A 13,927-nucleotide genomic window follows, 5' to 3' on the forward strand; every position below is an offset into this window, starting at 1 on the left:
CATCTTTTTCATGTATTTACTTTACCACTTTGTACAAATTTGATGAAGCAGCATGTACCACTGGGTTAATTAACCCTAACCCCCTTCTTTATTTCCATACAAACATCTTTTTACTGAGTTTAACTTAGAACCCCATATAAATGAAAACAATATCTGCAAAAATTCCTTTTAAAATACTGTTGGCAGCATAAATGTACTTGCTATGTATGCTATTTTTCCCATCAGTACTACATTTATCAAATAAGCCTTTAATCTGAATGATAATTTATATAGTCTCCAAAAAAGGCAGGTTTGTTTTATTTTTTCTGCTGTTTTTCCCATTGAATTCTATTTGCATCTGTTTTCCAAATGTTATTCCTAACACAGAAATTTAATTCATTCTAAAATATATACCCCCGTCTTTACTACAGCACATAAACCTTTACTTTTCTCTTTATTTAAAGCCAACCATATCACCTCTACACACTCATTGTGCGAGTTGGTTCTTGTATGCAAATGCTGTTTTTTGCAATTATTATAATATCATCTGCATATGTTAACAGAACTGGAATTCTTAACCATTCAGGTGTTATATACCCCACCTCCTTCATTTTGTAATTTATTTCACATACTATCACATTCATAACTAATGCAAAGAGTATACAGCTCATTAGACATCACAGTCTTACACCACACTTCATACATACCTCTTGGCTTTGTTTTAATCCATATGAGCTATGTTTTATTGCAATCATTTATGTATGTACGAATGTATGTATTTATTTATTTTTATGTTTTTGAGATCCTTTACCATAAGGTATGGATTTGAGCTTACAGAAAGATGGTGAGCTGTAATCAATCGACTTTACCTAGCAACCTGTTTTATCATCAACTAAATTTTCAACATTAGTATTTTCAAATGTTTTGTTTACATACTATAAAAAAGCAGGGATGTGACCAAAGGAATCAGAAATCCTCCACATGTTCCTTACTTCTGAGGCAGTCTGGAGCTGATAGATATCTTACTGGATTTACATTTTGAAAAGTTAGTAATTTAATTCTTGCTTGATTTGGAAGTAAACTATTTCCTGTGCTTCTGGCTGCATGCTTCACAAAAGATTAGTACACTTCAAATTTTCCCATGCAGTGTTGGAAAAAGCAGTCAGAATAGAAAAGCAGGTAGTTAGACACCTGATGAGCATTCTTTAATGCATCCATAAAAGCATACTTTTCTGTGCCATTTTCAGTGTACGTCTACATTCAGAGAGACTAATGTTCCTTGTCAGACATTGAACTGTCTGTGCAGTTAATTATCCACTTTCTTAGAACTACAGAGTGATTTTCTTACAAGTAACTTTCTTTTGCCATTGAAGTAAATGCTACCTCCTTCACATACTAATACATGCCAATGTATTAACCGCTCCAGCTGTAACTGTGCATGTGCGGCACGAACATTACTCGCAGCTGCTTTTAAGCTTGTGAACCACAGCCCATACTACAAGGCAGAGATAAAGCAGTGCTGTAAAGAAGTAAAAATTGTGAAATTTGACAGAAAACATTCCACTCCCACCACCGAAAACCGGGGTCAGCCTCATAAAAGACAAACCACTCACCTACCAACTGAACTGCAACATGTCCAGAATCATAACGGAGAGGCCACCATTAGTTCAGGACAAACCAACCAACTCCACCAAAAAATTAATGAAGCCATGCTTAAGCAAACAACAGTGTCGACCTCATGAAAAGCCAACAGTCTGGGGAAAAAAACTCCCCCCAAATGACTACGTAGACAAAAAACAAAAATTACTAGAAAAGAATAATAAACAGCCATTTCAAAGTTCAAAATGGATACCTGACTAAGCATATTAATAAGTCTTCTACCAAGACCAAATAAATGAAGGCAACTCCCTTCCAAATTAATATATAATAACCAGACCCCAATAAAAAAATTATTATCTGGCTCCTCTAATTTCCTGACAATATTTCCACCAAGGCCTACCTGCTCCACAGTACCTACTGGTCATCTTGTATGTACGGGTCTATATTATAAACATGAAAGCTCAAAATAGTGAATACAAGTACATCGACACATAAAGGTCGATGTACAAAAAGAGTGAAATACGTAATCGGCGAAAATGAAAATGCTTAACGTATTTGCTTGGCTAGCAGGGCGATTGTGGGGGTAAGGGAATATATCCTTTTCCCCACTGTAGTGCGGTCTCGGAGTTGGTATATTTAAGTAGGGGGATGTGGGGGGGTCTTCCCTCCCCTGCAAAAGTGTGTTAAATTAATTTTATTTAGTTTGAGCTTACCTGCATGGCGCTGTTGGTTGACGAAATACGTTTGGCATTTTCATTTTCACCAATTGTGTATTTTGCTCTTTTTGTACATCGACCTTTATGTGTCGCTGTAGATGTATTTGGTGTTTACAGCTTTCATGTCTATAATATAGACCCGTATGAACTACCTTCAAGTAGCAAGCTCATGCCAAAATGTGACATGCCACCCCACAAGTCCTGCCTAAGACTAAGATAACTCCTCCCTCCCATTATCTCACTTTCTCTCTACCCATCCCTTCTTTTAAATATTAACTCTTTCACTCCTGAGTACCTCATAACCCAACAACCTGTAGCTCTAAACTCCTCTGTCCCCTCATGTCTCCCCCACCCCCAACCCAACTGCTACCTGTGACTCTGGACAAATAAGTTTGTATCCAAACTGCATTTGTCTTTTTTGAGAGGCCACTGTTAACTTCAACCAGGACTGGAGTACCATAGGTCTCGACCTCTTAACAGGTCAGTGTGGAACACAGACCCTGACAATGTGTGACAGACAGGCAATATGTGGCACACCCTATTTTCTCACTGCATGAAAATGCACCATTTCTACAGTGCCAATCTGAAGAGGTCTTTCAAGCAAAATCAGTAAGTTGAAATATCTATGAACCAAGAGTAAACACTGCACACGAAAAAAACACAGTGCATAACTGAAGTCAAAAATGTATAATCAGAAAAACACTACCATAACTAATTACACAATCAATGACAAATCATGCACTTACAACCAGAAAGCAAAAACATCAATTCTGAATAAGACTGAGCTCTCATAATCTTTGCACTTTTTCCACTGAGCAATTCACATGATTTTTTTTTAAACAATCCCTCTCAAGTGTACTTCATTATACGGAACATTACTCACTTTGAGTCTTAAAATGTCCATGTTACTTGAAGATCCACATTGAAAGGGTCAGTCACACAGTCAGTGTTAAAACAATTTAAACAGATATTCACAGTAAATACTGAATCATATTAATGCATAAATATTATTTGTAAGTGCCTTATAGTGCCTGCATATTTGAACTGTTTCTTACTGAAATTGGTACACCTTGTTTGCTGTAGCAGAGACTAGATCCAGGCCTGCTGAATCTAGCTTTATTTGTATGCTGCTTGTTTGTTTGCTTGTTATTTCCCTGAAATGCTAATTCCACCTAAAATGCGGCTTTTCAGCGCTTCTGTGGATCCCTAGTGATATCTGCATTGCTTTACTGTACTTATTTCCTTGTTTCACTTGAAAGAAAGTTACTGTTTGTCGTTTTTGCATTTAAGTTACCTGTAACACATTGCATTTAAGTTACCTGGCACTTGCTCACTAAAGCAATTATATAAGTCAGCACTAAAATATTAAAAGCACTACACCCTCACAAACTCCCCTTGAGTACCTCGTTCCCCATTGGCCCTTTTTTTCAATTATAAAGGAATTCCCAATACTATTCTAGCATGTCCAAAGGTCAGTTGTCAATCTCCTCTCCAGTCCAGCTGGTGAATATGGGAATCTTGAGGCAATGTTACAACTGCCTCATGTACACAGACAACCCTCTCCTCCTCCCAACAAATTCCAACACATGTGAGAGATGCAACCATATAGCCATACTGGAGGCTAAGCTCTCTCAACTCAGTACTGGCGAAACCAGTCAGGAGGAGAAGGAAACCACACTCACTACAATTCCAGTCTCACATAGACCTACCACGACAGCAAACCAAACACATAAACACAAAAAAGCATACTCGGAGGCTCTAAATAAAAATCTGCCTAAGCAGCAGAGACCTCCAAAGCAGACACCCAAGCAACCGCTACCCCAAAACAAAACACGTGCAACACATAGCTGACAAAGCCAGTGTGCCAAGCAGTCACAGCCCTTAAGGCTAAACAACACACCTGATACACTTGTAATAGGTGACTCTATCGTCAGGCACACTGACGCCCCGCTCACCAGGCTGAAAAAGGAGAAGGTCATGGTGAGCTGCCTGTCAGGCGCTAGGATCCGCCACATAACACAAGAACTCAGGTCACTCCAAGGCAAGTATAAATATGACTCAGTCATTGTCCATGCTGGTGTGAATGACCTGAGACGTACCTCCCTGGACTACATGAAAAGAGACATAGAGGAGCTCTCTGAGCATGTAGCCCAGGCCGGTATGACCCTGACCTTGAGTAGCATCTTACCCTCCCCAAGAATGATGCCACAATATGAAGACAAGATGATCAATTTCAACAACTGGCTTAAGTATTGGTGTCATTCAAAGGGGATCCAATGCCTGTCAGCCTGCGATGACATGCTCGACAAGCCACGATGCTTCGCTAGGGACGGCTTGCACCTGTCACCCCTGGGCTTTTGGATATTGGCAAAGGCTCTTGCTACCCCCATAGTGCCTTTTTTAGGCAAGGCTCAAAAGACAAACCCACCTCCATAGGTATCACAAGGGATAAGAAACTAAGAGTAATGCTACTCAATGCCAGAAGTCTAAACCTCAAGATGCACGCACTCGGAACTCTCCTTACCATGGAGAACATCGATATCTGTGCAGTAACAGAAACCTGGTTCAAGGCTCCCGAGAGCACCCCAGCACTACCAGGTTATACCTCATACCATGCTTTTCGGCCCCAAAACTTGGACCGTACCACAAAAGGAGGGGGAATATCAATATTCATCAAAGATACCCACACCTCCAGGTTGGTGGCACAGCACGAAGCATCAGGGACTATCCATGTGCAACTAACAGTGGGTAAAACTGCCTTCCAGTTTATAGCCTGCTACAGACCACCCTCCCAAACCCAGGAACCCCACTCTGCCTTCCTGAGAACACTGGAAAATATGAAGGTCTCTCCAAACACCATTATATTGGGCGACTTCAACTACCCAAACATAGACTGGGAGCATTACTCTAGCTCCAGCACCCTAGCCCAAAGATTCCTAGAATTTATAAACTCAAATGCTATGGAACAACTTGTTACCACTCCCACAAGAGGGGAAAACATACTGGACCTGATCGTCACCAACATGGGGACTCTATGCTCCAGACCAGAAGTGTATCCCTCACTGGTGAGATCAGACCATAAACTAATCTCACTGGATATTCACATCCCGACTCCACCCCCTGCCCTGAAAACCACAGTGAAGAACTGCTCTAAAGAAAATTTCACACTCCTCAAAACCAAGGTGGAATCCTTCAAAGCCCCCGGGCCTGTGTAAAATACGGCCCAGACCGCAGAATCCTTTATAAACGCATTCTATGAACACCTTCAGGAATGCATGGATCATGCAATCCCAAATAAAACCAAGACCCAATCCTCCAAAGGCAGACGTCCTGTCTGGTGGACCCCAGCCATAAACAGGCTATACAATAGAAGGAGGAAGCTACTACATGATAGAGCAAAATCCCAAAAAGGGAAGGCATCTCTGATCAGTATTAGCAAAAAACTACGGGCACTAATAAATTGTCTAAGGCCAGCTTCGAGAGAAAAATTTCACAGGACACTAAGGATAATCACAAGGCTTTCTTTAGTTATGTTAGGAACCTGGGTGGGAATTCCCAGATATGCTCAGAATTAGTCCAAAATGACAAAAAATACACCGAACCCACAGACATTGCCAACATCCTAGCTGACAGGTTCAGCGCAAACTTCTCCCCCCCCTCCCCACCAAAACGGCAAATATTTATCCCAGCAGAGTGCTGCCCCCCTGACATCTCAGATGCTCAGGTAAGAGCTTCCCTCTCCAAAGCAAAAAACACAGCATCAGTGGGACCAAACGGTGTCCCGGGCTGCGTCCTACATGAACTCCAAGAAGAGCTAAACCCAAACATAAAACTACTGTTTAATCTCAGCCTTACTACAGGATATGTATGTACCCAAAGAGTGGCGTACAGCAACAGTGGTCCCTCTCCACAAAGGTGGTGCCTCAACGGATCCTGGAAACTATCGCCCCATAAGCCTGACTAGCTTGGTCTGCAAAGCTATGGAAAGGATCATCATGGACCTCATAAATAAAAATATTGGGGACCTACAGACACTGGATCCTACCCAGTTCGGCTTTGTTAAAGGCAGATCCTGCCTTTTAAACCTGGTTTATTTCTTTGAACAGTCACCAAGGCCATTGACGAGGGGAAGGTGGTCCACACAGCCTACCTGGACCTCACAAAAGCCTTGGATACAATACCCCACCTGGGCATTATAGATAAGCTCACCAGCTTAAATATAAACCCCTATGTCACTAGATGGGTTGCAAACTGGCTCAAGGACAGAACCCACATGGTTAGAATTGCTGGAGCCATGTCAGACTCCAAACCAGTTACAAGTTGCGTCCCACAAGGCTCAGTCCTGGGACCTCTCTTGTTCGGTATATATTTCTCAGAGGTACAGGCCAACATGGAAGGACTGTGGCTAAGTTCGCAGATGACTGCAAACTGGGTGCCATAATCGACTCTCCGGCTGACACAAGCATCCTACAAAAGGGCCTCATAGAAACAGACAACTGGTGCCAGAGCCATGGCCTCAAGCTAAACGCCAAAAAGTGTATAGTCATCCCCTTTGGCAAAAACAAAGTGCCCACAAATTACCACATAGGTGGTAATCCATTAAGTACAGAAGAAGTAATTGGGGACCTGGGGACCCAAGTTGATAGCAATCTCTCATTTGACAACCACGTGGCCAAAGTGGTTAGAAAAACATTTTATATAGCCCACCTAATCATGAACGGATTCACATCTAGATCAGGGGAGGTCATCGTGCCTCTTTACTCATCCCTCATCAGGCCCATAATTGAGTACAATGCCCCTTTTGGGATGTACCTTACCAGACACCTGCAGCAACTGGAAAGACCCCAAAAGTACCTCACCAAGAGGATCATAGGGCTCAAACAGATGCCATATGCTAACAGCAACAGAAGAAAGGTAGATGAACGAAAACCACAGGACCAGTAAAATAAAGTTAATTTATTAACTCTCTTGTTGAAACAGACAAAACAATATGTTCTCTCTCTAGCGCCTCGGCCACAGTAAGCCTTCAAGGAGTAAACCTGCATAGTCTTAGAACACCTTATATACTAACATCAATTAAAACAGTTAAAACAAATTGATTATACAATTATACAATTAATCAATTACACTTTTCCAACAGCACTCTGTATTCAATCCATTAGGCAACAAAGTGCCATATTTTAAAATAAAATAGTTAAAATAAAAATAGTTTCCTATTAAGCAAGGAAACTATTTTTATTTTAAAATATGGCACTTTGTTGCCTAATGGATTGAATAGAGAGTGCTGTTGGAAAAGTGCAATTGATTAATTGTATAATTGTATAATCAATTTAATTGTTTTAACTGTTTTAATTGATGTTAGTATATAAGGTGTTCTAAGACTATGCAGGTTTACTCCTTGAAGGCTTACTGTGGCCGAGGCACTAGAGAGAGATGCCATATGCTGCCTGGTTAAAGAAACTCCAGCTCTACTCAGTGGTATACCACCTGCTCGGAGGCGATCTGTGCCTGACATATAAAGCCATGTCCAACCTGGAATTAATGGACATGCTGCACCTCAGAAAATCCAAATCCCATCGAGCTACGCGCTCGAGAGACTTGAACCTCAGCACTGAAATAAATAGGACATGCTGGAGGGACAGATTCATAACCCAGAGGCTCTCTTCACTCTGGAATAAAATCCCAGTCCAGGTTAGGTAGAGTCCCTCATTGACTCTCTTCAAGAGGAATCTTGATGAGTGGATGGGAGATCGTAGGTTTACCCCGGGTATCACTTCTGTGTCACTGTTAGACAGAGGCATACTATACTAACCTCGAAAAAGGGCATAGCAAAATTCATCTAAAATTGGTGGCGAAAGCCAAACACACTCTGGCTAGGCTTATAAATGCCCTAGGGCAGATAGCCTAGTATGAACCTATGAACCTATAAGTATAAAGTAACTCATTTTTGCCATCCTGTGTGGAGCTAGTTGAAGTTATAAGTAAGCTTTTCTGCCCTCCTACAGACAGTGGGGAAGGAGACCTTGAAGTGCAGCCCTGTAAACATAAAACACTTAAGCTGCCAGAATCCCCCCAACACTAAATGCACAGCAGAGAATTCCCCTATCCTGTGCAACACTAATAAGCTATAATACACAAAAGACTTAACTGATATTCATAGCAAATAATACTTGAATCAGATTACCCAACAAAATAGCTTAATATCTTTATTATGTGAGCTCCTAGTTGAGGTTATTAATAAACTGTTCTGCCTTCCTACAAGCACTGCAAACATTGGAGATAGAAAGCAAACCTACTAGAACATCCCTACCCCTCTAAAAAAACACTAAGATGCCAGACTTTGCCAACCCCCATCAAATTTACAGCAGAGAGCTCTGTTATTCTGTAGAACACAAACTATAAAAATATACAAAAATGTGCCTATTCTTTCTCTACTGTTCTACCAGAACTGGACTAAAAATTAGGTGCTTACCTGCAGCCACAGATACACCACCAAAAGATATCCTTTCCCAGAGAAGAAATCACAAATCATTTTGTGAGGAATGGCTTGCACACTGTACTGTAGTCTCCACTCTCCACCAGTCTTCTGCTATGATCCCCAATCCTAATATCCATGCTTGAAGTTGAACTGCTGCAGACCCCAAACGTTTGTCAGGTGCTGAAATAATCATCCGTGCCAGGAACCTCCTGAATCCTAAAACTGCTGCCCTCTTAAAGCAAAAGCCATTGTTGCTTTAAATCCACAAAGAAAAGAAAAGTGCTTCTCGCATTGCAGTGACACAAAAACTGTCACCTGGAAGTCTCTTACTGATTGTTTATTTTTCTGCTTCTCCTGGTTGGCTTGCTTTGCATTGCTAGTCAATCTCTGATTGGCTTATATTACCTGTATGTTGATTGGCTCATATACCGCAAAAATAGCCAATCAGAATGTGCAAACTGGAGCCAGCACTGTTAATGCACATCTGCTGACCTTTGTGAGCTCTGTGCCTTAAATGTGGTGTATTCTGCATAATCTGGAGCACTTGGAAGGTGAGCTCTCTACTCCTAGGGTATGCAGTAAAACAGCAGTGGGATTAACAGCTGATTGGTCTATATATATACACACCTAATATTACCTTTCTGTTACCCATCTGTCTTCATCCCTATATTCCTCATCTAGCTTCCAGAGTATTGATTTACTTGCTAGAATAGTAACCTTTTTTTAGACTTTCTTGGCATACTTAGAAATGCCACATCTTTTCAATATTTATTCAACAAGTCTTTGATATGATTTTTTTTACTTGACTAAAGAACCCATGTTTTTGTCAAGAGGACCATTAGCTCTATTTATATTTTGTAATATGAATTGTTGGGATATTATTACTGTTATAATTATTATTATTATTACTACTGCTACTGTAGTTGTTCTCATTATTCTTGTTGCAATGCAGTATCTTGCCACTAGCTGCCACTGCAGACATGTTTCACCAGTATTTTAAAGTGACCAGTAATGCTGTTTGGGTAATGTCAAGTTTGGTTTGTGTTACAACTTACTTTACTGAAATATAAATGGTATCAAAGAGGAGAGACAGAAAGAGAGAGCTTGCGCTGTAAATTCCAGAATTTGTCTACTTTAGTTTCATAGAAACCTGTTTTTGTGAGCTTTAATAAAGATTTAGCAGTTCCAGATTATTTTCCTCCATAATCTTCATTTGCTCTGGCTGGAAGTCTCTCTACTTCTGTGTATGTGTAGGGTTCCAGGTCATTTACCTGAAACTCAGAAGCTTGCCTGAAAACTCGTATGTCGAAAATTCATTTGCTTGAAAACTCATTTGACTGAAAAGTGTCTCCACAATAAATATACAGTAAAAAATGTTTTTGTGCGTGGGGGGGGGGTGGCAAGCCTTAATTATATATACTAACTCCATGGTCACAGAACTGGAAAGAGAAGACAAACACACCACACAGTAAATCAGTGCTGGAGTGCAAACACTAACATCTACAAATCTGGGGCTGTAACATGACACTGACCATTGCAATCTACACATACTCTGAAAGACACACATACCTAATAACTCCTATAATAAGAAATTACTCCATCACATACTTAGTTATGACAGACAAACAACAAGAAATATTTTTTGACTTATCTATGCTGGCATTTGTTACACAAGTTCTGTCTAGCACTTTGCCCCCTCCTACTCCACAGCTACACTAAACTGTTCCTTTCTATTCTACTGCTGCTTGTAGGATGTTAACTCAATTTTTAAATGAGTCTAATACATACAGCTTCTCCTCTGAAGTATGGAGTATTGCAAAAAAATCCATTTGTTTTACAAATGTTTTGCTGAGTACTGATTCCATTTGTCAGTCATTGCTCTTCATCTGTAGTAAAACTGCACAATTATTTATAAATTTATCTAGGAAGTAAAATAATTTTGCCTTACAGCCACTATTTGGTGTACGTCAACTTTCATTCTTTGGGACATTCAATTACACCAGTGCATTGAGCCCCTTTCTGCCCAACGTTTTTAGGCCATGCTTGCTTCTATGTAGTTACATCTTTTTTAAATTATATGTGGTTCCAAGGCACCACCACTTGATGGAATCTTTGTTTGGACTGCCTTTTATAATTATCAACTTATAGCATGGTTTCCTGACATTTCACATCTTTATCATTTTATCACTTTTTTAGGCTGTGAAGTGGTCATATTCCATAATCTAAATTCATTAGATTTAGGAACAAAATAAACTTGCTGATTCCTATATATAAGTAGCTCAGAAAGTCCTCTGAAATAAATGCTATGATGTTTGCAAACAAGATTAGAACTGTGATTTGTTTTGCATTATGTAGGGTGGGGTGTGGGTAAAATGCTGTGCTTTGCAGATTATATTCTCTTGATTTTAGACATGCTTAACAGCCTTCGTGATCTGTGTTCTATGGTATGTGTATTTACTGGGACTTCAAAGAACTGTCATTGATATTAACAGTGTGCATGTTGCTGAGAAGTCCTATCTCTTCTTTTATGGACATTCTGTGATCTGCATTATTGGCTTCTAAACTGATATTTTCATCTAATGTTCTTGTACTGTTTTGCCAAATTAACTTTTGCTTTCTAGTAAAAATTTTAACATGGCTGAACTGTGTGTCAACTACTCCTTGTCATACACTGCTTCCTCCATGTGTTGGCCTACTTAAATGTGTGTGAGTAATCTTAGTTGATTTAATTTAATACAGTTTGTAAATACCTTCTTATTTACAATTAGAGTGGATTATATAACAAACAGTACATATTTTAAATTAATGCCAGTTCTAACCAGGGTGTATCAGTTATTTTCACATAATGAAAAGTTTTTATAGGTGAATCTGCAGGAGTTAAAATATAAGCTGGAGCCTTTTGAGGATTTGTAGCTTCCCCCAAGCATAATCAACATACAGGTGACAAGTGTGAAAAAAATTAGTATAGTACAATTTCAAGAGCTATAATTAAACTGCACCAACACGTGTTTTTTTATTAACTAAAACATATTTTCTACATTTCAGCAAACTGCACTGGCATAAACGATTTTCAGAAATGCAGCTCAGTAAGTAAAGATTTTTGTCCATCAGGTATAAGTTGTCTCTGCAAGAATCAGAACCCATTCTGTAGGTAAGTACTTAAAGTCAGCAATAGACCATAACAAAAATGAGCATTATAAGATTATTTAATATCTGTTTACAATGATATCTTTGGGTAAAAGTTGTGCAGTGCATGTCAATAAGCCACTGTGACATAAAATATATGAGTAGCACATATTGTCAGTAAGCTACATGTGTATCAATGTTTGCAGCATCATTTTGAATTAAATTGTATGTCATATATTATTAATAAAAAGAAATTAAATGCCAACTGTCTAACTGAAAGCAATTCCTTTCAAAGTGTGTGCATTTCATAAAGTTTTAAATAGAAATGAGTCACCTTGTTATAACTGCTTGTCTAATTTCCACTCACTGATGCACACATCATCCAGAAACTCCACACATTCAGTCAGCAACTGCGTGAGAAAGTAAACGTAAATACAACATGCACTATATTGAAAGTCATACTTCTGAGTGTGCAATGTTGAAATGTCAAAATGTTAAAAAGATAAATTCTTGAAATCAGAATATTTAGTCCCTGTACTTGCCCGCCGCCAGACCCTTGTTATTGCTCTATTCTGAGTTTCACTAAGAGGGGAATGATATTGTGTGTTGACTGGCTAGGTACTGGTACATATGTAGTGCATGTACACTATTAGTAAGTATGTTGACTTCAACATTTTGAAATTTCAGGATTTTGCCCTCAATATCATGACTTTAGGTATACAACTGTTCAGTAAGTTGTCACATACACCTCACACACAGACACACACACACTTGTGTATATAAGTGCAAGTAAATAGGTCGTGTGTATTAGGTAACAGCTGTCTAGGAGACCACATATGGGTGGCCAGGCAGTTAATTGACAGGTGTGAGAGATCGCAAAAATCCAGGGATTGCAAAATTTGCCCTTATCCCATATTTCTGAAATCTCAGAGTTAGCATATATAATTAGCAGGGGGTGTGAGCTGCAACGGGGTTGCCCTTTGCAATAAATTATGCTTTTGTTTTTTAAAGTTAGATTTTTGCATGTGCCATAGCTGTTTCTCAGTGCATGCATAGTATTGTGTCTGTTACATGTGTTTTCGATCTTTTGTGATCGATATTATTACAATCAGTGTTGGGTGCTTTACGTTAAATGTGATACACCTTTGTGTGTGTGTCTATGTATATATATATATATGTGTGTGTGTATATATATATATATATATATATATATATATATATATATATATATATATATATATATATATATATCTATCTATATATATATATATATATATATATATATATATATGTATATATATATTTATGGGTGCACTTCACTATCTTGAAATACTGAAATCTCAAATTTCAGTATCTCAAGACTAAAATATCAACAGCCCAGTTGCGCAAAATTCCACATAACCGAATCCAGAAATGTCGAATAAGCAGTTGTGGTGGTGCGCTGTGTTAATGGATAGCTGGAGATTCAGGTAAGTGTTTATATTGTAAGGGTTTTGGGTAGGGATTTTAGTGTATGTTAGTGTGTTGGGAAGTTGTAAGTGTAAAAAACGATTTCGGCCAACTAGGAAGATAGTGCACCAACCAAAATAATGAACCGGGCTTCCAAATATGAAGTAATACACTCTTTAATCACAAAAGAAATTAAATATGGTAAAAATATTCAAAACAAGTGCTTTCGTCTCCGAATTTGGAGACTTTGTCAAGAAAAAAAAAAATATCTTCCTGGTCGGCCGAAATTGTTTTTTACTAGTTTGTTCGTATTTTATTGACTTAAGTTGTAAGTGTAGGTTACGGTATGTAGGTAAGAGTGTGAGTGTGTAAGTGGTGAGAATGGTGGTGTTTGTACGTATGTGATGTGTGTTTGTGCAAGGGGAATGTAGAGTGTGTAGTGGTGGGTTTATTGTCTTTGTCTTTTTACTGCAACCTCAGAGTTGGTGTATATAATAGCTGGGGTGTGGAGGGTGCAGGGGTACTTGCACCCCTGCTTATATGTAGGGTAGGTTCATGTATTTGTGCTGTTGTGTTTGTG

The 13,927-nt window shown here is 39.1% G+C and overlaps 1 protein-coding gene across 1 annotated transcript in view; it reads left to right on the forward strand.

The window, feature by feature from the left end:
- Window positions 1–13,927, forward strand: part of LOC122789702 — a 267,518-nt gene that overhangs the window by 25,815 nt on the left and 227,776 nt on the right. The window contains exon 2 of the mRNA XM_044057132.1: window positions 11,818–11,923. Coding sequence (XP_043913067.1) covers window positions 11,818–11,923 — 106 coding nt within the window. The remainder of the gene's footprint in view (window positions 1–11,817; window positions 11,924–13,927) is intronic.

This window comes from Protopterus annectens, chromosome 15.part0, assembly GCF_019279795.1.
Source record: "Protopterus annectens isolate FY-2018-M chromosome 15.part0, PAN1.0, whole genome shotgun sequence".
Classification (NCBI taxonomy): domain Eukaryota; kingdom Metazoa; phylum Chordata; order Ceratodontiformes; family Protopteridae; genus Protopterus; species Protopterus annectens.